General features: G+C 44.7%; 1 protein-coding gene across 1 annotated transcript in view; it reads right to left on the bottom strand.

Annotated features, from left to right (window-relative positions):
- Positions 1-5821: 5821 nt before the first annotated feature.
- The window catches only part of SREBF2 (sterol regulatory element binding transcription factor 2), a 66731-nt gene continuing 46169 nt past the window's right edge, over positions 5822-26383 (bottom strand). The window contains exons 12-19 of the mRNA XM_069737040.1: positions 22393-22552; positions 22128-22239; positions 19213-19325; positions 18913-19042; positions 17596-17761; positions 14233-14418; positions 14036-14147; positions 5822-8266 (exon numbers count right to left, since the gene is read on the bottom strand). Of these exons, the coding sequence (XP_069593141.1) occupies positions 8046-8266; positions 14036-14147; positions 14233-14418; positions 17596-17761; positions 18913-19042; positions 19213-19325; positions 22128-22239; positions 22393-22552 (1200 nt within the window). The 3' untranslated portion in view covers positions 5822-8045. The remainder of the gene's footprint in view (positions 8267-14035; positions 14148-14232; positions 14419-17595; positions 17762-18912; positions 19043-19212; positions 19326-22127; positions 22240-22392; positions 22553-26383) is intronic.

Below are 26383 nucleotides of genomic sequence, written 5' to 3'. Positions count from 1 at the left end.
TTTTCACAAATAAATGTAAGTAATATCTGAGAAATGTTACCACTAACATGAAGTACAATATGTCACGAGAAAACAATCTCAATCACCCAGATTCATTGAAGCTTTCCAGAGTTACATCAAAGTGACAGTGGCACGAATTGTAAAAATTGGCATAGTCAGGAAGGTGAAAACAGGCTGTGTGTGGGAAGGGGTTAAAGAGTATCTAAACTTTGACTTAGATTTTTCATATGTGGAGTCCCTTTAATTGCCTGGAGGTTGGTGCGGAGGGAGGAATCAAGCCTCTTAGACCCTTACTGATCGCTCAATAGACCCCAGAACAGTGCGCGGCCCAGCAAACAGGAGTGCACAAAAAAAATAAAGCAATAGAAAAAAAAACAATAGATTTCTTGGCAAAATGTGTATTTTATTCTACTTAAAATAGAAACAAGTTTTATATGTTTTCCACACATTGCAAATAACCTGTAGGTTAATGAATATATTTACCATAACACAGTATTGCTGTTTTTATTATACAATTCATAGATATGTACAAGCTTAAAAAAGAACAAGAAATGTTCATAATGTTAAATTATAGGTTAAAGGCAAAATGAACAATGTCATATAAACAAGTGAGACCAATGCTTTTCAGCATATATTAGAGAACCGTATATCTAGCCGATATCCAACATGCTGCCATAATAAGGTGGTCTGGGGCCGATTCGGTCAGTGGGATATATAACAGGATGAGGTCAGACCTATATCATATTGCCGGATCCATAGGTTAGCTCTGTTATGTCTGAAACACTAACATTTGGAGGAAATGTACAGTACTAATACCAAAAGAGTAGATACAAAGGAGCTACACAGATGCATGGCTTTCAAGTCAAACTCGCCTTCTGTGAAAAATACAACCTAATAGAAAAGGAAAGTTTACAAAGTCGCAACAATATTTGGAAAAATTTGTATCAAATTACTTTGCAACTATATATATTTATTTAGTATTTTTCTGTCTTTTGAACAAAGTACAGGACAAAAAAAACCTAACCATGGTGAAAGACAGAAGAGAATGGCTGCCGGGGCCCTAGAAATGAGGCCAGTTAAAGGGCTCAAGCACACGGCTGTATTACAGCTCTGTACGACCAGTAACAAATGGCACCTATGGAATTCTGCGGACTGTGCCTCCATATGCTTGAAGGTTCCATAGGAAGGCATTTTTTTTATTCACATCGAATCAAACAGAAAAACAGTGGTTGACACAATAAAGAGGGTTTTTTTTGCCATACTGCGAACAAGAGGTACCAAAGAGACTATACATAGCGTGGCCAAAAGCTTTGAGACTGACAACTTTTTGTTTTTCACAATGTTTGCTGCTTCAATTCTTATAGTGGTAGCAAGAGCACAAAAAGAGGATTCAGAGATCCTCCAAAAAATTAGTAAGAACAGCAAAATAAGGCAGAGATGCTTACCTGCCTAGGCCTCAAACAAATGCACTATCAGGATGCAGTGGACCCATGTGGTTAAGATAGAAAAACCACAGGTGCAGCATAACCGATGAGGCAGCCACTCTCGACCTGCCAAACTAATGGAGGGGGTGGTTGCTTGGCACATTGCCTTGTCGCGGGTCATGAGCTTCCGTATTTTGGCCAAAATATCAACTAATACCTCACATATATTTTTTATGTGCTTTTTGCACTTTTTTCCGGGGTGCAGTTGAGCCCATTTTTGTCTTGTAAACTGTGGTGTCTTTTCACATGGGGTACATTTGTTTAGCGCTGGGCAGGCCCGCCTGATCTAATAGAAGGGTGTCACTGCTAGGCTTGCCTGGATGCTGTGCATCTCCATTGTGTGAACAGCGCCACATACAAGTCTTTTATGTGCAGCAATGTGCCAAGCAGTTACCCCCTCCATTAGTTTGGCAGGTCGAGAGTGGCTGCCTCATCGGTTATGCTGCACCTGTGTTTTTTCTATCTTAACCACATGGGTCCACTGCATCCTGATAGTGCATTTGTTTGAGGCCTAGGCAGGTAATTCTTATAGTGGCAATTTTCACTAAATCTAGATTATGTTGAGTGATCAGATGAATTGCAAAGTCATTCCTTACCATGAAAATCAACTTTAATCACAAAAAACAGAATTCCACCGAATGACTTGTGATCATCTCGACAGCTCAAGAGAAAATGTTAACATGGGCAAGGAATCAAAAGGGCTTTACGGGCAAGGACATTGCTTCTCGTAAGATTGCCCTTAATTGAACAATTTATAGGATCATCAAAAACTTCAAGGAGAGAAGTTCATTTTCTGTAAAAGTGGCTTTATAGCGAACAATAAGGTCCAGCAAATGGCAGAACCATTTCCTAAAGGTATGGCAGAGGGAAGGTGTCAATGTATCTGATATCACTGAGTTTTTGGGAGACTGGAGTGATGTCAAGAAGGGAAGCAAAGAAACCACTTCTCTCTAAGAAAAACCATCAAGGATGGAATGACATAATGAAGCAAAGAGCAAGGTGAGTGGACAAGAGTAAAGTTATTTGTTCAGATAAAGACTAGTGATGAGCGAATATACTCATTACTCGAGATTTCTCGAGTACGCTCGGGTGTCCTCAGAGTATTTTTTTAGTGCTCGGAGATTTAGTTTTTCTTGCCGCAGCTGAATGATTTACATCTGTTAGCCAGCATAAGTACATGTGGGGGTTGCCTGGTTGCTAGGGAATCCCCACATGTATTTATGCTGGCTAACAGATGTAAATCATTCAGCTGCGGCAAGAAAAACGAAAACTCCGAGCACTAAAAAATACTCGGAGGACCCCCGAGCATGCTCGAGAAATCTCGAGTAATGAGTCTATTCTCTCATCAATAATAAAGACCCTTTAACTCATTCATGAACAGAGCTTTTCTTGGTTTTGAGCTTTCGTTTTTCGTTCTGCTTCTTCCCAGAGCCATAAAGTTTTTATTTTCTGTCAATTTGGCCATGTGAGGGCTTATCTTTTGCGGGACGAGTTGTACTTTTGAACGACATTATTGGTTTTAGCATGTTGTGTACTCGAAAACGGGAAAAAATTCTTTTGGTAGGTTCACTAAATGCTAAAACTGACCTGCCATTATGATTCTCCAGGTGATTACGAGTTCATAGACACCAAACATGTCTCGGTTTAAGTTGTAAAAAAAATTCCAATTTTCAAATCTTGAAAAATAAGGGTCAGCATTGTAAATAGAAACTTGATGTATTTGTTAATAAAAGTGTAAAACCTTATGAAATTCTTAAAATTGGACTTTAGTACCTAAAAACCTGAGATCAAATGATGTAAAAAACATTGAAGCAGCAAACTTTGTGAAAACTAAAATGCGAGTCAAATCCTTTGGCCACGACTGTCTACTTCCATAGAGACTTCAGCTGTGTCTCCCAACCACACATGGACACTCAGCTTGGCCCGCTGTTCAGGCTCTCTCTTTGGGGAGGGTGTAGTACACTTTTGAGTCTAAAGTACAGGAGGATCGGGAGTTTGAATTCAACCTGCGAGATGTTCATCTCCCGACATCATATTAGATGGGCAAAATTGATGGGTTCTAATCAATGGCCAGTTTTAGACTAACAAACATTTTTTTTAGCTTGATGGACTACAACTATCAGCAGGTATTGTGAAAGTTGTCTATATAACAGATCTACAGGCTGCACGACTTAAAGCACAAATACACACGGTCGTTACAAGGACCAAGTCTATAACATCAGCCAACATACATATTGCTCCCACTGACATAACATGGCAATATAGGCTTTGGATTGGTAAGAACTGTGGTTTCATTTCTACCATGACCAGATCGCAATTAGATACATACCAACAACAGCAGTCTATGTTCTTTCCAAAGCTGAAGAACAAGAAGTCCCGACATGTCATGTCAAAGTATGGGGAATGTGTCACTGAAGATGTAAATTGCTGGATATGTCCGGGGAAGCCACAGTCAGACATTTTCCCTGCAGCGTCCTCTACAGAGGAAATGTAGTAGTACATGGTTGTCCATCAGATGAATCCCATGGCTTTGGTTCTCCAAAAGGAGAGCGGCTTCTTATAGGTCTCTCTCTAAGGTCTAGGTCGAAAAATCTTGACCAGTCTGCAGCTTAGTCACCATTATGATGCGGTCTTTGGGTTGAGTCATTAAACCCAGGTCAGGGCAGCTGCAGTCAGTCGTAATACAGGTGCAAAAATAAGGCCGGGATCACACATGCGAGAAACACGTCCGTGTCTCGCATGTGAAATCCAAGCTCTGGCGCCGGCACTTGGGAGTGGAGCGTGCGGCTCCATGTGTTGCTATGTGGCCGCACGCTCCGCTCTGGAGTGTCGGCGCCAGAGCTTGGATTTCACGTGCGAGACACGGACGTGTTTCTCGCATGTGTGATCCCGGCCTAAACAGATAATACATCTATGAGAAACTTAGAAGAGCGAGTATAATAAAGCCTGGGCAGACTCTAAACTCTTGATTCATGTCAGATATGATGAGAGCTTTGTCCATGATATAAGTGAGTTTTGTAAAATGCACTTTTTAGAAAACAATAGTTTTAATACCAAATAAACCAAGTAATTGCTTACAAGTGGCACACATAAGGAAGGCCTAAAACGTCTGCTCCTGAACATACAAGAAATAAATATGCAAAATATACACATGCTTTGCCAGATGCCTACACATTCATGTAGAAATTACAAAAAAAATATACTTATATACAGGTATCAGCCTACAGGTTTCGATTTGTACAAATAAGCAACTTTCTGGTTTATTTTACAGAGTTTTACTTCTTCTGAATATTAAACAATGCAAAGGATCCTAAAATGCAACAAGCCTATAAAAAAAACAGAGCGGAACACGCACACGTGTATTACCGTATATACCTATACATGTTGGTCCTGTAGCATCTGGAGCTGCAAAATGAGTTCTTGCCGACGAGCAGAACTAACCAATGTGGCATAATGTGACCGGAGGAGAGAGAAGCAGGAAACCAGTAATTTATAGTAACACTTCCAGAATAGACTTATTGCAGTGCATGATTGCTATGCAGAAAATGGAAATAACAGCGGTGGCAATTTCCTCTTCTAGTGCATTAAACCCTATAATGACGGCCAATACATCTTTTTACTGACCTGAGATATAAGAGACTAGCCTCCCCATACAGGTAGCTGGACACTACAGCTGACAATTTGCTGCATCAGCTACGATCAGTGTTGTCACCGTCCATATCTGTGTAACCCCTTAGATGCTGCGGTCAATAGTGACTACATCATATAAATGGTTATCAGAGTGTGGGGGCTTCCAATTTATCCCCATCGTCACACCCGGAGATCAAGATGTTTGCCATGGCAATTCATGACCAAATAGTAACCTTAGAGTCTGACGGCTATAGCGACTTGTTCAAAAGTCAGCGACATTTACGTGGTAAAAATACACTTTTTCATTCCTTTCGTGTCACTTTGTATTAATTCCTGAAAAGCACCTGAAGGGTTAATAAACTACCTTGACAGCAGTTTCCAATATGTCAGGGGCGGCGTTTTTAAAATGGTATCACTTTTGGGGGGTTTCCAATATATAGGACCTCTCAAAGTCACTTCAAACCTGGATAGGGCACTAAAAAAAATAACTTTGTAAATTTCCTTGAAAAAAAAAAATAAAAAATGAAAAATTGTTGCTATATTTTCAAACCTCCTAAAATGCTAACAAAATAAAATAACATTTTACAAATGGTGCTGATGTAAAGCGGGCATGTGGAAAATATTATTTATTAATGATTTTGTGTGGTATGACTATCTGGATTAAAGGGATAATTATTTAATTATTATTATTTTTTTTTTAAATATTTGTCAAATTTCTGATATTTTTTATAAATAAATACAAAACATATCGATCTAAATTTACCATTATCATAAAGTATAATGTGTCACGAAAAAACATTCTCAGAATCACTGGGATTTGTTGAAGCGCTCCATCACTAAGGGGTTAAGCGGACAGTGTGAGCCCCTCCGGCAGAACATGTGAGCGACAGTCAGGGCGGCTGGATTGTTTAGCGTCCTGTGTAGAACAGAAGTTGCTTTTTCTATTCGATCCTATAGTTTGTGTCTCATAGGAATGAATATAGACAATGGCTTCCAGTCCAAAGATTCTTCAGAGCATAGAAAGTGTCCACCGGCAACTGCTGTCTGCAGCTGCTCCACCGCCTCGCTATAGGTATTTGGCTATAGGGCTACGTCGCATTTTTGCTTTAATGTTTTGGCAGATGGCACCCAAAAACTTTGACGCCAACTAATTTCTTGTCCCTCCCTGCCCCTTGTACGTGAAAAGGTAAGAAGGGGCAGGGAGAGAAAGCTGTCCTCTTCTCATTAGTTTGAGAAAAAGATGGATGAAATGGTACATTCTGTCGAACTTTAATTTATGTCCCACTGGTCCTGGCTACGGCCTTTATCCATGTACTAGCCACACAGTTCGATTTGTCATGGTTCTCAGAAGCACATACTAAAAGCAGCCCCGGCTCGGCCATCTACGGTCAGTACCATGGGGATAACTAGAAGGCTCCCAAACAAGCGCAGAAAAGCAAGCAAATCTGGTGCTTTCACAGCGCTGCTCCACCACCGCATACATTGTTTCCGGGAACATGCGGGTAGGGTCTAGGAGAAGGCGGCCATGCTGGAAGTGCCCATCTATTGTGTAGGCAGCGTTATGGTAAGTGCCAACCTTCTCCTAACCCTGGCTGTACACTCCAGCACAGGTAGAATGTCATAGGCTCTGATAGTCTATTGATGAAACATTTAGAATGAGAGGACCAGTAGATGGTCTTCTTGAAGACACTGATTTCTAAAATAAGGATGAAAAAGGAAATTCCCAGGAGGATCTACAAATTGGACCTTAAATGGGGAAAGCTGCAGCAAAACGCACGCTGCGCCAACACTGTTCTCTGCTAACCCTTTAAGTCTGATGGAATTCTATTAGATATTGCAACCTTAAAGGGGGCGTCTCAAGTTCTTCAATTGTTAAGAGTGCGTGTAAAATCTAGGAACTACGCATTTTCTCTCTCATTAAGGGTATGTGCACACGTCAGGATTGCATCAGGATTTTGTCAGGATTTTTCATCAGTATTTGTAGCCAAAACCAGGAGTGGGTGATAAATGCAGAAGTGGTGCATATGTTTCTATTATACTTTTCCTCTAATTGTTCCACTCCTGGTTTTGGCTACAAATACTGATGAAAAATCCTGACAAAATCCTGACGTGTGCACATACCCTAAAAATCCTCAGCTCTCGGGAAAAGAAGGATTTCTAATTCTATAGTGTCCGGCTCATTGCCTAGGTTACCGACCACCCTGCAGTCTCAGTGTGACAGCTACCTAGGTAAGGAGTGCACTCTGCTAGAGGAAAGACAGTGGATAAAACAACCTAAGACTCCTCGGATGGATTACAGGTGGACCTATGGCTAATGTAAAGACGACCTGCTGTGCAGATGTTCTGGCTTCTCATCGTCTTAGCTGCTTTATGTTTCCTTTTCTTCAGATTAATGGTAATGGTTAAAAGAGTGACCTAACAATTATACGGGTGGAAGCCACTAACTAGTTTATACATACTCGACAAAAAAATAATGCTGGGGGCAACGTAGCAAAAAAGTAATAATTTACAGATACCAAAAAAAGATGCTTAAGGCAAAAAAAAACCAAAACACGCCACCAGTGTTTTCCTGAAGCATCTTCTGCTTGAAAATGTTGTGTTCCCCTGGGTTTTGAAGACATTGTGTGAACGTACCCCAATGGTCCAGATATATAACTGGCTTGCATTGAAAAGTGCAATGGGGGCTAATCAGAGATCTGAGCTGAATATTCTATCATGGTGGGCCGCCATAACACAAAGCTCATGGGAATGCGACTGGTAAAGAAGGGATCTGATGATGCAGCTGCTCGTTTCGTCCTGATGATCGTCCCTTCCTGAAGAATATTTTTAACACACAGTTTCTCTATCGGGTATTGAAAATGCTGAAAGAATGGTATTTACTCATGGATGATGTTCAGTAGTTGATGCCAGACCTAAAGAAAGCAGCGGGTCTCAAGAAGCCGCCATGGCCGTGCCCCCGCTGAGCTTAACCATCATCTGCTGGCAATCGTGGTATGAGCGTCTATCGCCCACCTTCTCCAAAGTCCGCGCAGCCTCCGCTAACATTACTGCCCTCTGGCCGGGAGAAGACAAAAACGACAGGGGAAGGTGGCGGCACGCCAGGAGGATGGCGGTAGCTCGCTCTCTCTGTCCTGGTAATGATTCTAGGTCACCTGGAAGAGGAGAGAAAGCAAAATCAAAGCATGTATATTGTAAATTCACTAAAATGCCAACAAATTAAACAGGAGACTTAGAGGCAAAGTGTCCACAGAAAATTACCTATTATTTAAGGAAGCTGTCCACTACTTTGGCAACTTCTTGTACCCCCCTCAACCAGCCAAGACTAAATAAAAAATCCTCAGGGCTTCCGTACTGTCGAACATGAAGAGGAGGTGATAGAGCAGCTGTAGCCTTCCTCTTCATGTTAGATTTGTCCAATGGCGGAGATAGTGATGACAGCTCTGACTGGACGCCGGGGTCACATGCCACATCAACAGCACTATAGCCCCAGGACCGCGAGGACCGACACCGCTAGAATGGTGCCAGTACAGGAGGAGAGTAAACGTTTTTTTATTTTATTGGGGCCAAACATTTATATCAAGAAATGGTTGTAAAAGTAGTGGACAACCACTTTAAATAAGGTTTTTGCACTGCAAGCTTTATAAAAAAAGAAAAAAATTGTATTTTTTCATATTAGAGCTATACTAAAATATTAAATGAGCACTCTTTCTATAGTCCCACTGGGGTTATTATAGACTCTTAAAGGGACACTGTCACCTGAATTTGGAGGGAACAATCTTCAGCCATGGAGGCGGGGTTTTGGGGTGTTTGATTCACCCTTTCCTTACCCGCTGGCTGCATGCTGGCTGCAATATTGGATTGAAGTTCATTCTCTGTCCTCCGTAATACACGCCTGCGCAAGGCAAGATTGCCTTCTGCAGGCATGTACTATGGAGGACAGAGAATGAACTCCAATCCAATATTGCAGCCAGCATGCAGCCAGCGGGTAAGGAAAGGGTGAATCAAACACCCAAAAACCCCGCCCCTATGGCTGAAGATTGTTCCCTCCAAATTCAGATGACAGTGTCCCTTTAACTCCTGTCCTTCCAGAAAGAGTTTTCCGTCATTTTTACTTTAAAACATAATGTGATAGGAAAAAAATAAGCTGCCAAAAAAAAAAAAAATATGTATGTACATGTAAAACACAAAAAACAGATTTAAACAATAAGTTATTTTCTGATGAAATTTCGTTATATCAAATCTGTCACCATATTTCTTAATCCAAATCCGCCCTAATCCATGCATTCTTCAGCTGGTAGACTGGATGAGAATCCTTGTTACAATGGCCGTATAATCCTTTTTGAAAGACAATTTTACAAATTGGTATGAAAATGGGAATCAGGAACCCAAGGTCACCACGATCAAAATCATGGCCGTGACCTCGTCACCCCAAATCGCACTTTGTCATCAGTATGAAAAAGGACTTCCAGAGTATTAACCATCACGGCCCTTCTGCTCTGGTGACTTTGCAGCATTTTTGCAGCGCTTTTTCCTACGGCAATAAAGCTGCTTTTTACAGCACAGGAAGTGAATGTGTTTTCAGAAAGCTTATGCACAAGTTTTTTTTCCTTTTTCCTTCCATTTTTTGAGCTGTTTGACATTTTTTTTGATCCCGCAGCATGTCAATTATTACAGTAATTTTCAGCTATTCTAATGAATGGGCAAAAATGCAAGTAAAAACAAAAAATAAAATGTGGGAAAAAAAATGCACGTTTTTCCTGCAGAACAAGACAAGCTGCAAAAATGACATGTGTGAACATTCTCCTACACTGATCTGCATACCTGACCATGTACTGCCCCCCTACACTGATCTGCATACCTGACCATGTACTGCCCCCCTACACTGATCTGCATACCTGTCCATGTACTGCCCCCCTACACTGATCTGCATACCTGACCATGTACTGCCTCCCTACACTGATCTGCATACCTGACCATGTACTGCCCCCCTACACTGATCTGCATACCTGTCCATGTACTGCCCCCCTACACTGATCTGCATACCTGACCATGTACTGCCTCCCTACACTGATCTGCATACCTGTCCATGTACTGCCCCCCTACACTGATCTGCATACCTGACCATGTACTGCCTCCCTACACTGATCTGCATACCTGACCATGTACTGCCTCCCTACACTGATCTGCATACCTGACCACGTACTGCCCCCCTACACTGATCTGCATACCTGACCATGTACTGCCTCCCTACACTGATCTGCATACCTGACCATGTACTGCCTCCCTACACTGATCTACACACCTGACCACGTACTGCCCCCCTACACTGATCTGCATACCTGACCATGTACTGCCCCCCTACACTGATCTGCATACCTGTCCATGTACTGCCCCCCTACACTGATCTGCATACCTGACCATGTACTGCCTCCCTACACTGATCTGCATACCTGACCATGTACTGCCTCCCTACACTGATCTGCATACCTGTCCATGTACTGCCACCCTACACTGATCTGCATACCTGTCCATGTACTGCCTCCCTACACTGATCTGCATACCTGACCATGTACTGCCCCCCTACACTGATCTGCATACCTGACCATGTACTGCCCCCCTACACTGATCTGCATACCTGACCATGTACTGCCCCCCTACACTGATCTGCATACCTGACCATGTACTGCCCCCCTACACTGATCTGCATACCTGACCATGTACTGCCTCCCTACACTGATCAGCATACCTGTCCATGTACTGCCTCCCTACACTGATCTGCATACCTGACCATGTACTGCCCCCCTACACTGATCTGCATACCTGACCATGTACTGCCCCCCTACACTGATCAGCATACCTGTCCATGTACTGCCTCCCTACACTGATCTGCATACCTGACCATGTACTGCCTCCCTACACTGATCAGCATACCTGTCCATGTACTGCCCCCCTACACTGATCTGCATACCTGTCCATGTACTGCCTCCCTACACTGATCTGCATACCTGACCATGTACTGCCTCCCTACACTGATCAGCATACCTGTCCATGTACTGCCCCCCTACACTGATCTGCATACCTGACCATGTACTGCCCCTCCTACACTGATCTGCATACCTGTCCATGTACTGCCCCCCTACACTGATCTGCATACCTGACCATGTACTGCCTCCCTACACTGATCTGCATACCTGACCATGTACTGCCCCCCTACACTGATCTGCATACCTGACCATGTACTGCCCCCCTACACTGATCTACACACCTGACCATGTACTGCCCCCCTACACTGATCTACACACATGACCATGTACTGCCTCCCTACACTGATCTGCATACCTGTCCATGTACTGCCCCCCTACACTGATCTGCATACCTGACCATGTACTGCCCCCCTACACTGATCTGCATACCTGACCATGTACTGCCCCCCTACACTGATCTACACACCTGACCACGTACTGCCCCCCTACACTGATCTGCATACCTCACCATGTACTGCCCCCCTACACTGATCTACACACCTGACCACGTACTGCCCCCCTACACTGATCTGCATACCTCACCATGTACTGCCCCCCTACACTGATCTGCATACCTGTCCATGTACTGCCCCCCTACACTGATCTGCATACCTGACCATGTACTGCCCCCCCTACACTGATCTACACACCTCACCATGTACTGCCCCCCTACACTGATCTGCATACCTGACCATGTACTGCCTCCCTACACTGATCAGCATACCTGTCCATGTACTGCCTCCCTACACTGATCTGCATACCTGACCATGTACTGCCCCCCTACACTGATCTGCATACCTGACCATGTACTGCCCCCCTACACTGATCAGCATACCTGTCCATGTACTGCCTCCCTACACTGATCTGCATACCTGACCATGTACTGCCTCCCTACACTGATCAGCATACCTGTCCATGTACTGCCCCCCTACACTGATCTGCATACCTGTCCATGTACTGCCTCCCTACACTGATCTGCATACCTGACCATGTACTGCCTCCCTACACTGATCAGCATACCTGTCCATGTACTGCCCCCCTACACTGATCTGCATACCTGACCATGTACTGCCCCTCCTACACTGATCTGCATACCTGTCCATGTACTGCCCCCCTACACTGATCTGCATACCTGACCATGTACTGCCTCCCTACACTGATCTGCATACCTGACCATGTACTGCCCCCCTACACTGATCTGCATACCTGACCATGTACTGCCCCCCTACACTGATCTACACACCTGACCATGTACTGCCCCCCTACACTGATCTACACACATGACCATGTACTGCCTCCCTACACTGATCTGCATACCTGTCCATGTACTGCCCCCCTACACTGATCTGCATACCTGACCATGTACTGCCCCCCTACACTGATCTGCATACCTGACCATGTACTGCCCCCCTACACTGATCTACACACCTGACCACGTACTGCCCCCCTACACTGATCTGCATACCTCACCATGTACTGCCCCCCTACACTGATCTACACACCTGACCACGTACTGCCCCCCTACACTGATCTGCATACCTCACCATGTACTGCCCCCCTACACTGATCTGCATACCTGTCCATGTACTGCCCCCCTACACTGATCTGCATACCTGACCATGTACTGCCCCCCCTACACTGATCTACACACCTCACCATGTACTGCCCCCCTACACTGATCTGCATACCTGACCATGTACTGCCTCCCTACACTGATCTACACACCTGACCACGTACTGCCCCCCTACACTGATCTGCATACCTCACCATGTACTGCCCCCCTACACTGATCTGCATACCTGACCATGTACTGCCCCCCTACACTGATCTGCATACCTGTCCATGTACTGCCCCCCTACACTGATCTGCATACCTGTCCATGTACTGCCTCCCTACACTGATCAGCATACCTGTCCATGTACTGCCTCCCTACACTGATCAGCATACCTGTCCATGTACTGCCACCCTACACTGATCTACACACCTGACCACGTACTGCCCCCCTACACTGATCTACACACCTCACCATGTACTGCCCCCCTACACTGATCAGCATACCTGACCATGTACTGCCCCCCTACACTGATCTACACACCTGACCACGTACTGCCCCCCTACACTGATCTACACACCTCACCATGTACTGCCCCCCTACACTGATCTGCATACCTGACCATGTACTGCCCCCCTACACTGATCTACACACCTGACCACGTACTGCCCCCCTACACTGATCTACACACCTCACCATGTACTGCCCCCCTACACTGATCTGCATACCTGACCATGTACTGCCTCCCTACACTGATCTGCATACCTGACCATGTACTGCCCCCCTACACTGATCTACACACCTGACCACGTACTGCCCCCCTACACTGATCTACACACCTCACCATGTACTGCCCCCCTACACTGATCAGCATACCTGACCATGTACTGCCTCCCTACACTGATCTGCATACCTCACCATGTACTGCCCCCCTACACTGATCTGCATACCTCACCATGTACTGCCCCCCTACACTGATCTGCATACCTCACCATGTACTGCCCCCCTACACTGATCTACACACCTCACCATGTACTGCCCCCCTACACTGATCTACACACCTCACCATGTACTGCCCCCCTACACTGATCAGCATACCTGACCATGTACTGCCTCCCTACACTGATCTGCATACCTCACCATGTACTGCCCCCCTACACTGATCTGCATACCTCACCATGTACTGCATACCTGACCATGTACTGCCCTTTCATTCATTTGCAAGATTGAGATTTATGGGCGTGTGCTATAGGGATGTGCACACACCCAATTCTCATAAGGGGGCGCTGTTGTTTCGGCTATCTAGCTACACAATTATGGAAGGGTGTAGTGAGATGAGGAAATACCTGGCTTGCTGGTGTTTGGGGGGCGTTTCTGAAGGCTGTGCTGCAGTAACTGGTGTGTACGGGTGGGACTCGCTCCAGCCATAAGGCGGACTGTGGCTTCATGCAGGAACAACTAAAATAGAACACATTTCAGTTAGAGACTTCAAAATGTGAAATCATTCCTGTCATTGTGATACAACCCCACTAATCAGGCGTACCTTGCACTGTGCAGGCTTAAAGGTGAGGGCCAATCTGCGGAGACTGCTGAGGTCCCTCTGGAATCCGGTCAGCACAGACGTGGAAGCGTGAGCCGCATCTCCTGGCGCTGGGGTGGCACAGGCCTGCTTCTGCCATAAGGAGGTCCTCATGGAGAGCAGAAGGTCACACAGCAGGAGCTGCAGGACCTGGAAAAATCACCATTGCATCAGAACCAAAGTGTATTCCCTGCCACACCTAGGGGAACTCAAGGTAAGAGCACACCGATCTCTATGCCCCATCACCGCATCTGGGGGTCATGGGAAGGACCCCACTTCACGATCAGGTGATTTTACATTTGTTTGTGCTCTACAATTTCCCTCCTGTTTCCAAGAGCCGGTACGATGACATTTCTCTAGTGACATCTCAGGGCTTGCTTTCTGCGGGAAGATTTGTGGATCTGAATGGCAACATTTATATTACAACTCAATGTACTGGAAACCACATTTAAAGTGCACAAAAAACAAACAAAAAATCCCCCCACAATTCCACAACTGTTTGGGGGGTTTTGTTTCTACAGTGTCCATTGATGGGTAACATTTTATTTTTTCTTTTAAACTGGCGAAAAACAAATACATTTTGATGGCGGTCGCTATTTTCCCAAGATCTGTAACGTTTTTATTTTTGGTCGAAAGAATTGTGTGAGGGCTGTTTTTTATGGGCGAGCTAACTTCTTACCGACTGCATTTTTGGGGAAGATGCAACATTTTGGTATTTTCTTCTGGCATATTTTCACAGAGTTGCAGAGTTCAAAAAACTCAATTCGGGCATTTTCACCTTTTTTTTTCATTACGACATATACCAATCAGGTTGTTAAATTTTACATTCTTCTAGATCGTAATTTTAAGAACATGTGTATTTGTTATGGGGGAACAAGGGTGATTCAGTAGTTTATATTTTTAAAAACTTTTTTAAAACATTAACATTATTTTTTACTTTGTCCCATTAAGGGGCTTGAACCTGTGATCGTCCGATCACTTATATAAAATACTGCATTATTACAGTATATAGTAAAAATCAAGGTCTCCTATCGACACCACTGACAGGTTGGTTTTCGTAAGAGCACCATCGGGGGGACTATCACAGGGGTCTACAACAGAACCCATCAACACGTCGCAGAGTTTGTGGGAAGGGGGAACTGGGGACACAGGCATTTAAGTGGTTAACAGTGGAGCTTGGCGATTCCTAAATCATTCTAATTATGTAGAGGATTTAATCCAAATATATTAAAATATTTAATTTATTTAAAAAGGGTTGTAGATGGCGATCGGTAAGTATTTTACGCTCATGCTCCATGACGGTATACGGTATGGAGTGTGTTCGGGACTTTGGAGCGGGCTCAGAAGCAGAGCCTGATCCAGACAGGGCAGATGTCACTACATTATGTAGCCGGCATCTGACTAACAGCAGTGATCAGAGCGCCTGCTGATTGCTGCTGATAACTTCTTTAATGCCCCTGTCAATCACTGACAACAGCATTTAAGCATCGTAAGTCGGCCTGGATGTTAGACCAGACTTCCATTGACCCCCTGCAACGCAATCGAAGGGAGCAAATGGGGTGCTATGAAAGCCAAGGTCTGGCTCATATGATCTCTTGTATGATATCCAGCTTCTGTAGTGTATGTACTACATACAGCAATAGTATGGTGCCGGTCCAAGTCCCCTAATGGGACTAGCAAATAAAAACAAGCCAACATATGAACATTTTAACCCCTTAACCCCCTGAGCTTTTTTCAGTTTTGCATTTTCATTTTTCGCTCTCCTCCTTCCCAGAGCCATAACTTTTTTAATTTTCCGTCAATATGTCCATGTGAGGGCTTATTTTTTTGCGGGACGAGTTGTACTTTTGAACGACATCATTGGTTTTACCGTGCCCAGTACTAGAAAACGGGGAAAAAAACGGAACTGCGGTGAAATTGCTAAAAAAAAGTGCAATCCCACACTTGCTTTTTGTTTGTTTTTTTTGCTAAGTTCACTAAATGCTAAAAAACGGACCTGCCATTATGATTCTCCAGGTCATTATGAGGTCATAGACACCAAATATGTCTAGGTTATTTTTTTATCTAAGTAGTGAAATAAAAATCCAAACTTTACTTAAAAAAAAAAAAAAGCGCAATTTTCCGATACCTGTAGAGTCTCGATTTTTTGTGATCTTTGGTTGGGTGAAGGCGCTTATTTTTTGCGTGCCGAGCTGACGTTTTTAATGATACCGTTTTGGTGCAGATACGTTCTTTTGATCGCCCGTTACTGCGGCGATCAAAAAACGTAATTATGGCGTTTAGATTTTTTTTTCTCGCTACGCCGTTTAGCGATCAGGTTAATTCTTTGTTTTGATAGATCGGGCGATTCTGAACGTGGCAATACCAAATATGTGTAGGTTTGATTTTTTTTCTATTGCTTTATTTTTAATGGGGGGAAAGGGGGGTGATTTGGACTTTTACATTTTTTTCATATTTTACATTTTTTTTTTTTTTTTTTACTTTTGCCATGCTTCAATAGTCTCTATAGGAGGCTAGAAGCTGGCATATCCTGATCGGCTCTGCTACATAGAGGCTATGCTCAGATCGCCCCTATGTAGCTGAATTACAGCCTTGCTATGAGCGCCGACCACAGGGCAGCGCTCACAGCAAGCTGGCATTAAACAACCATAGAGGTCTGTGACGGGGGTCAGCGGTGCGCGCATTTCCAGATGGCTGGAAGCGCTTGTTAAATGCCGCTGTCAGAGTTTAACTAGTTAATAGGCACGGGTGGTGATGCACAAGAGGATCAGATACTGCATAAAGTCGACCATAGGTCATAATATTCAGTAAATATTTTTAGAGAGGATGCGAGCTCATCTGCTGCTCCCGGGCAATATGAATGGAGCTGAACAGCACAGTTTCCAAAGGCCTCCACCTATCAGAAGACTGTGGCCACTTATCTTTAGGACAGGTCACTAGTATCAAGAACCAGAAAACCCATTTAATCGTCTAAAATTAACATATATGCAATAATGGACAAAAATATGGATGTGATCTTTGGGCATCCTCGCGGATTCAGCCATCTGGTTCTGTAGCTAACCTCATAATTAACATTTAAGAACCTTTAATATTTCCTATAAATAAAGCTTAAAGAGAAAAAAGTAAAATCAAAAGATTGCAATAGAATTGTTGATCTATCCTAACTTCACGAGGATGATCTGAAGCCTCCATACTGCACTGAAGGAACATTGCACAGACGCTAACCACATGCAATGCAACAACAATGCACCAGGGGGACGCCAAGAGGATCTGAAAAAGAAGAAAAGACAAGAAGAAAAGTGGCGCCACAATGTATCCAGCCATCACCTTGTTCAGATCGTTATTGCTGGAGCTGTTCATGTTCAGGCTATTCCACAAAAAGGCGCTGGCTTTCTCGCACTGACTGAAGGAATTTTGGGCGCTGTCCGTCTTCCCAGACAATGACATATGCAAGGCTCTGCACAGGTGAGCAACGGCTTTCACTAAGGGGTTCCTGAATAAGAAATAAGATCAGTCCTATAAGGCACCAGATGACTCAAGTGCACTCACCATAGCACATCAGACAGGTACAAGCTGCATACTACACAAGAGAACAAAGGCAATCTGTCCGGAGATCATAACGTAGGGGCAGAGATCAGGATTCCAGGGATGTGTCACTTATTAGGCTGTGTGCTCTAGGTTCAATACAATCAGTGTTTTATCAGCTGGAGATTATGACTGCAGGCCTAGGTCTCAGGTGAAGATCAGTAAGGCTAATCTGTATAACTCCACCCCCTCCACTGATTTGCAGCTTTCTGAAAATGCAGAGGGAGCTACCAATCAGTGGTGTGGGTGGGGTTATACAGAGCTCAGCATTCAGAGAACTGCTAGGTCTACAGCATAGAAAACAGGGATTTTACCAAAACTGCACCAAGCGGTCCAGTAAGTGACACATCGCTGGAATCAGGTTGTGTGTCCCAAAATTAGACTGTTCTCCGATTACATCACATTTGCATAGTTGAGACCAGATTTTGCTGCATTGGTATCTTGAATATGGACACTTAGGCCAGTGAGAGGAGAAGGGTGCCATTTGCTTAAATAATAGGCCAAGCTTTACTGTTAGGTAGTGCAAAGTCATTAGGGTTAAATACTAGTAACTGTCTTGTGCTTATATTGTCAAAAACACATTATGTTGATCGTTTTTTGTTTTTTTTCATCTTTTTACATATATGTTGTATATAAATGGTTTTGTGATTTTAAAAACAATAAAATGTCATTTGGAGAGGATTTTTCTGTTAGCTGCGTACTTTAAGTTATGAAAGCCTTGTATATGGGAGCCCCCTCCCTATGTTAACTGCATAGATGTTGTAGTCCCTATTGACCATGGCATCTAGAGTGTTAAACAGCCAGTCAGGATGAAAGCAGGCGCAGACCCGGACCACTGCAGGCGCAGACCCGGACCACTGCAGGCGCAGACCATCAGCTGAATATTATGGCCGACACCTATTGAGGAAGGCGAGGGCTCCACTCCTAACAATGTATTTGGGGCAACCACCCATGACGTAATACCACAGCATGGAGTGGGAAGAGGTTCATGAAATTAATTGATTTTTCTTTTGATTTGGGTTTAATAAATTATTTTTAGATGTTACTGAAGGGGCTTACTCAGGATCCAGCAGCTTCGGTATCCTCTCCACATCCAAATAATGAGATTTCACTACGGTATCATCCCCCTGCATCCAGCCAACAGCCATGGAGGTCACCGAGTACCACCAGCGGCAGACAGGATCTGTGCCTACAATCACAAATCACACTGCTACAAAAGGCATACTCTTTATTTCTCTTACGCAGTTACATTTTTTATTTTGTTAAAAACAAGTAGTGATCTAAAAAGTAAAAATAAAATATTAAAAGAAGTTGAGACTGTACAAATTTGACAAGTTATTTCCTGTGACTTTTACTTACTAGTAGATGTCAGCATGCAGGATGAACCTCCGATAGGGAGAAAGCTGACGCCGCTTACAGAGTCCGCAAACACACTTAAAAGTTTCAAATACTCTTGAGCTTTGGAAAACTCACTGCAGAACAACAAAAAACAAACATCTTAACAGAAAAACAATGGAAGAAGACTGGAAACGATGTGCTGAAGTTGGCGGGTCTTGGACAGCAAGTAACTAAAGTGATGGCCCATGTATCTTCATACTAAAGATGACATCTCTTCACTTTTTTCATCAAATCCTAGAATTCATACTAATTATGTAATTGTGTGAAGTGTATGAAAATCCATTGTGATCGCAGTCTTCTCTGGTTTCCAGTGCCATTCCGGACCTGTGTGACAGCACTACCAGTTCGCACAGCATCTACTATGTGGAGCGGGAGCGGCTTTCCCAGTGGAAGTCTATGAGCGGCTCATGCTGGGAAACCACGTTCAGCCCCACAAAGACCCGTGGGGGAGCCGGCTAGTCTGATTTCAGGTCACAAGGGTCAGAAGACGACCAGAGCGGCTCTGGAATCCAGCAAGTGTTTAATACACTTTCACAGCATTACATACATACGGTAATTAGGATGAATTTCAGAATACAAAGTTAACAATTTAACCTGTGTGTTATGGCACGTACTTTAATAAGTGTTAGAGGTTCTTCCCCTGAACTTGTTAGTGCCACCATCCTCACAGATTGCACTGATATATTATCATAGAAATCTGCTTCTTTCTCCTAGAGGGATCATTCACTCAACAGTCTCAGTCCAGGAGTAAATCTGCAGTGCCTTCAGTGAATACAGACTATCCTATTACTGAGATAGATGACAGTTGGTGCTCATAACGCTCTATGGAGAACTGTTACTGCCTGTGCCGGCCTCTGGCTCCTCCCTCCATAGCTCTATGGAGAACTGTTACTGCCTGTGTCGGCCTCTGGCTCCTCCCTCCATAGCTCTATGGAGAACTGTTACTGCCTGTGTCGGCCTCTGGCTCCTCCCTTCAAAGCTCTATGGAGAACTGTTACTGCCTGTGTCGGCCTCTGGCTCCTCCCTCCATAGCTCTATGGAGAACTGTTACTGCCTGTGTCGGCCTCTGGCTCCTCCCTCCATAGCTCTATGGAGAACTGTTACTGCCTGTGTCGGCCTCTGGCTCCTCCCTCCATAGCTCTATGGAGAACTGTTACTGCCTGTGTCGGCCTCTGGCTCCTCCCTCCATAGCTCTATGCAGAACTGTTACTGCCTGTGTCGGCCTCTGGCTCCTCCCTCCATAGCTCTATGGAGAACTGTTACTGCCTGTGTCTGCCTCTGGCTCCTCCCTCCATAGCTCTATGGAGAACTGTTACTGCCTGTGTCGGCCTCTGGCTCCTCCCTCCATAGCTCTATGGAGAACTGTTACTGCCTGTGTCGGCCTCTGGCTCCTCCCTCCATAGCTCTATGGAGAACTGTTACTGCCTGTGTCTGCCTCTGGATCCTCCCTCCATAGCTCTATGCAGAACTGTTACTGCCTGTGTCGGCCTCTGGCTCCTCCCTCCATAGCTCTATGGAGAACTGTTATTTCCTGTGTCGGCCTCTGGCTCCTCCCTCCATAGCTCTATGGAGAACTGTTACTGCCTGTGCCGGCCTCTGGCTCCTCCCTCCATAGCTCTATGCAGAACTGTTACTGCCTGTGTCTGCCTCTGGATCCTCCCTCCATAGCTCTATGGAGAACTGTTACTGCCTGTGTCTGCCTCTGGATCCTCCCTCCATAGCTCTATGCAGAACTGTTACTGCCTGTGTTGGCCTCTGGCTCCTCCCTCCATAGCTCTATGGAGAACTGTTATTTCCTGTGTCGGCCTCTGGCTCCTCCCTCCATAGCTCTATGGAGAACTGTTACTGCCTGTGTCGGCCTCTGGCTCCTCCCTCCATAGCTCTATGCAGAACTGTTACTGCCTGTGTCGGCCTCTGGCTCCTCCCTCCATAGCTCTATGGAGAACTGTTATTTCCTGTGTCGGCCTCTGGCTCCTCCCTCCATAGCTCTATGGAGAACTGTTACTGCCTGTGTCGGCCTCTGGCTCCTCCCTCCATAGCTCTATGGAGAACTGTTACTGCCTGTGTCGGCCTCTGGCTCCTCCCTCCATAGCTCTATGGAGAACTGTTACTGCCTGTGTCGGCCTCTGGCTCCTCCCTCCATAGCTCTATGGAGAACTGTTACTGCCTGTGTCGGCCTCTGGCTCCTCCTTCCATAGCTCTATGGAGAACTGTTATTTCCTGTGTCGGCCTCTGGCTCCTCCCTCCATAGCTCTATGCAGAACTGTTACTGCCTGTGCCGGCCTCTGGATCCTCCCTCCATAGCTCTATGGAGAACTGTTACTGCCTGTGTCGGCCTCTAGCTCCTCCATAGCTCTATGGAGAACTGTTACTGCCTGTGTCGGCCTCTGGCTCCTCCCTCCATAGCTCTATGCAGAACTGTTACTGCCTGTGCCGGCCTCTGGCTCCTCCCTCCATAGCTCTATGCAGAACTGTTACTGCCTGTGTTGGCCTCTGGCTCCTCCCTCCATAGAATTTTATAAGCACTAACTGACAGTTCACTGAACACCGATTTCAACCATGAACCCATAAATGATCAGAGAAAATAGCAGATTTATCTGATAAAAATAAGCATCTTTGTAATATTTCTTATGTGTACTATTGATTTATGAAATAATTAAGACGATGGTTACGCTTTAAATTAAGGTGGGTGACCCTTTAATCCAATGTGACAAGCAGAGTCCTAGTGATCCATGCCGGCAGGATCAGGCTACAGATGAGGGGTGTAGGTGGAAACCACAAACACCAATAATCCATGGGAATAGAACACAGGAATACGGTCAGATATTCATCCTAAAGTTTAGGGACAGTAAATCACACACAAGCATTGTCCGTACCAGCTTTCTTCCTCCAGTGAGAGTTTGCTAGCCTCCGGCTTAGCGAGAGCATACAACGCTTTCTCCAGCAAAGACTCACAAAACGCCCGATTGATTTGAGCAATGGGATCAGCTGCAAGAGAAAATGAGAAGTGTTCGGTTTGGCGACTGATCACTAATAACAGCAATCTGTGAAAGTCATCGAATCTGAGAATAAATCAACTGCTGCCAATATGGCGACCTGGTTACGGCTCTCCACTGCGACAGTAAGTACAAGCCCCCATACCTGGGTTCCTTGAGGAGCTGTACATGGACTCCTTTGCTGCAGCCTTCACAGTCCAGTTAGAGCTGATGAAGAAGTTCTTCCCCAGAGGATGTGTCAGCCATCGTAGGGTCTCCGGCAGAGCCTCGGTGTCAGAGCTCTGGGCACACCCCAGGAAGTACGCCTGAAACGGGGGAGTCACAAGGTCTATACATTTACCAGTGCGCACGTCCATCCCTCACACCCCATAATGGAGATAGGAACACTTACAGCAGATGCATGCTTGGAAAGACTTGAGCCCATGTTCATTAAAGGGGTTGTCCGGTCTAAAATGAGAAGTCTGCAGACACTGTGTCACTCTGTGTGACTGCAGACTTATGAATCCCCCCAGTGCACACACTGCAAGGATTCGCCTGCGCTGATAACGGCGGTGATGTATGCGTTATGCATACTCCCGGCCAGAGGCCGTCTAGTGGGAGACTTCTCCACCCATACACTTGTATTGAGGTTGCAGCCACTAGATGGCCATATCACTAGATGGGCAAGGCCTCACCCCATGCAGGTGTATGGAGCGAGGTCGCACCCACTAGACAGGTTCTGCCCAGGAGCATGCATAATGCTTACATCACCACCATTCCCGGCAACACACACTGCATGTGCTGGGGGGATTCAGAAGTCTGCCGTCACACAGAGTGACTGCAGTCTTAGCATTTAGACTGGACAACACATTTAAAGACTGACATTTTGTATGCCAGTTATAAAGGATCTGTCACAAGGCGTTTGCCATGTAATCTGAGAGCAGCATGACGTAAAGAGCCAGACCCCGATTCTAGCAATGTGTCACTTACCAGGCCGTATTTTGCAATTTCAATACAATCGGTGTTTTATCATGATGAGATTATCACTGCATTGGAGGACAAGCTGCACGGTGCCTCCTAGTCCAACTCTGCCGCAGCACTGATTTGCAGCTTACATATACAATGTACATAGAAAGCTGCCAATCAGTGGTGTAGTCGGGGTTATACACAGCTGAGCATTCAGAGCTCTGCTAGATCTGCAGCAGAGAAAACGGATTCTATTACAACTGCTGCACTCTGTAAACTAAGCGACTCATCAATGGAATCAGGACCTCTGTTCCTGCAACATGCTGCTGTCAGATTCCCTTTAACGTGGCAGTGCCACGCTCATCTTACAACGGCCGTGTGCCTCTGTCTGCAATGTTACTACAGTCATAGGCTGCCGTACAGTCCTGGTGTAACGGACACTACTATCGCAAATTACACTTTACTAAGCCAATCAGGCTGCAGCTATTTGGGGTCTTGTTTTATTACTTAGAGACATACAGTTACATATTTCATGTAGGACAAGATGTATTATTTAAATGGCACCATTATGGGGTACAAATAATGTTTTGGGGAGAAGAATGGAAAAAAAAAACAAAAACAAAAGAAAACAATTCTTTAAGTTTTGCGCTTACTGTGTAGTTAAGGTGACGCGTGAACATTATTTTGCAGGACAGTACCATTATGACAATGCCTAAGGCCCAATTTAGCAAGACGGGCAATTTGCATTCACCAGTTAATGAATTTGGCTTGGCTTTCAGCTGTCGTGCGCCATTGTAGAAACTGTACTCCGGTCACCGACCGGCATACATCTCTATGGTATGTAATTCAATAATTTGTAAGTGACACTCGGCCGCGACCACTTCCCATCAAACTCCACCCTAAGCTCAGAAAAAATGCCAAGTCTCACTAAAATGTGGCGACATTTCCAACAGTATTACCAGATTTTTGGCGCAAACTGAAGAAACGGGGCCATTTCTTATATTTTGTAACTTTTGCATAATAAAATCCCTTCTTTTCCTCGCTCAATATTATCTGAAGCCATTACTTTGTCTGTTGAAGGGTTTATTTGACTCATCCATCGACATTTCAGGTACATGATTTTTTTCTTACCACAATTGTCCCGGTGATTGGGGGGCAGATGAAGAGAATGAGAAAGCAGTTCTGTCTTTTTTTTGGTGCGTTCGTTTGCTGTTCAGATTAGTTATTTTATAGGTCGGGTCATTACGGACATGGCATTAGCAGTTAAGTAGGTTTATTGTTTTATTGGTTTTTTTATCAGTGTTCATGGTTATTGTTTTCTGGGTCTGGTGGCAGAACATGCAAGGTCGTGTATAGATATATCCATCCATCCATCATAGAACAGGAATTAACCCTTACTTGTGACAGATATATGCGTTATGAAATGCAAAGGGGCTACAATAAAAAGTATGCAGACCACTACTGGAATATTTGTGCCGTTTATCATGGGAATTTTAGGACAATGCTCATGTGCATTGCTCAGGATATAAAAATGATGGCTTACTACTTCTACAAAATAATATAAGCAGAGTCTTTGTAAGTGGAGGCAGAGGCAGCTCATTTCATCAGATACAGAATTTGCATCAATCAATCATAAGATAGGATGTAAGGACATTGTGCCTCCTCAGCCTAGAGGAAATCTATCAGTAGGATGAACCCCTCTATGTCATCAATATGGGCATGTAGGTCATAGGAAGCTGAATAACGGGAGACCCCGATACCTGTGGTGTGATGGTGTGCCGTGTCCTGCTCTTCTATGGACACTGCCTGAGGAGATGGTTGGTGCCGGTGTCCACAGAAGAGCAGATCACTGCGCAGAACGTAGGACAGTGACGATCTGCACAAAGCCTGACATCACACACTCAGAGACAGGATCAATATGCCCACCGAGGAAATGCCAAGCATTAATATAGGTGCTGGGGGCAGAACCTTGATAACGTCTCTGGGCTAGAAGAGACGTGAACAGCTAGTTTACATATTCAGAAAAATGTGTATTTCTCAGGACTAAAACATCAGACCGCAGATATCAAGGGGACATGTTATTCAGCTTCTTGTATTGTAGCTTTTACTGCTCACGTTATCCAGAAAAGAAAAAAATATGTAATTAAGGACTCCTCTGTGCATCTTTGGCATGGTGCAATGCAATGCAGACAGAAGGCGCTGCCCGATAGCCTGAGTGATGATGGTGCTTGTGCGGCCAATGAAAACCCAAAAGTCATTATCTCAGTAAATTAGAATACTTTATAACACCAGCTTGAAAAATGGTTTTAAAATCCGAAATGTTGGCCTACTGAAATGTACCGTATGTTCAGTAAATGCACTCAGTACTTGGTCGGGGCTCCTTTTGCATCAATTACTGCATCAATGCCTCGTGGCATGGAGGCGAGCAGCCTGTGGCACTGCTGAGGTGTTATGGAAGCCCAGGTTGCTTTGCCTTCAGCTTGTCTGCACTGTTGGGTCTGGCGTCTCTCATCTTCCTCTAAGACTTGAAAAAACAGCTGCACTCAAGATATGGATTTTTGAATGCATAACAAAGGTGAAATTTATTGAAAGCACCACAGTGAATATAACGCGTTGAGGTCTCATCTTCCTCTTGACAATACTCCATTGATTCTCTATGGGGATAAGGTCAGGTGAGTTTGCTGGCCAATCAAGCACAGTGATACTGTTGTTTGTAAACCAGGTATTGGTACTTTTGGCAGTGTGGACAGGTGCCAAGTCCTGCTGGAGAATGAAATTTCCATCTCCAATAAGCTTGTCAGCAGAGGGAAACATGAAGTGCTCTAAAATTTCCTGGTAGACGGCTGCACTGACTTTGGTCTTGATAAAACACAGTGGAGCTACACCAGCAGATGACATGGCTCCCAAACCATCACTGATTGCGGAAACCTCACACTAGACTTCAAGCAGCTTGGACTGTGGCCTCTTCACTCTTCCTCCAGACTCTGGGACCTTGGTTTCCAAATGAAAGGCAAAATTTACTTTCATCTGAAAACACCTTGGACGACTGAGCAGCAGTCCAGTTCTTTTTCTCCTTGGCCCAGGTAAGACGCTTCTTGTAGCCCATGTCCTGGATACGTCTGTGTGTGGTGGCTGTTGAAGCAATGACTCCAGCATCAGCCCACTCCTTGTGAATCTCCCCAGAATTTTTG

This window comes from Ranitomeya imitator, chromosome 8, assembly GCF_032444005.1.
Source record: "Ranitomeya imitator isolate aRanImi1 chromosome 8, aRanImi1.pri, whole genome shotgun sequence".
NCBI lineage: Eukaryota > Metazoa > Chordata > Amphibia > Anura > Dendrobatidae > Ranitomeya > Ranitomeya imitator.
The sequence above is the reverse complement of the archived record's forward strand: the minus strand, read 5'-3'. Positions and strand labels throughout refer to the sequence as shown.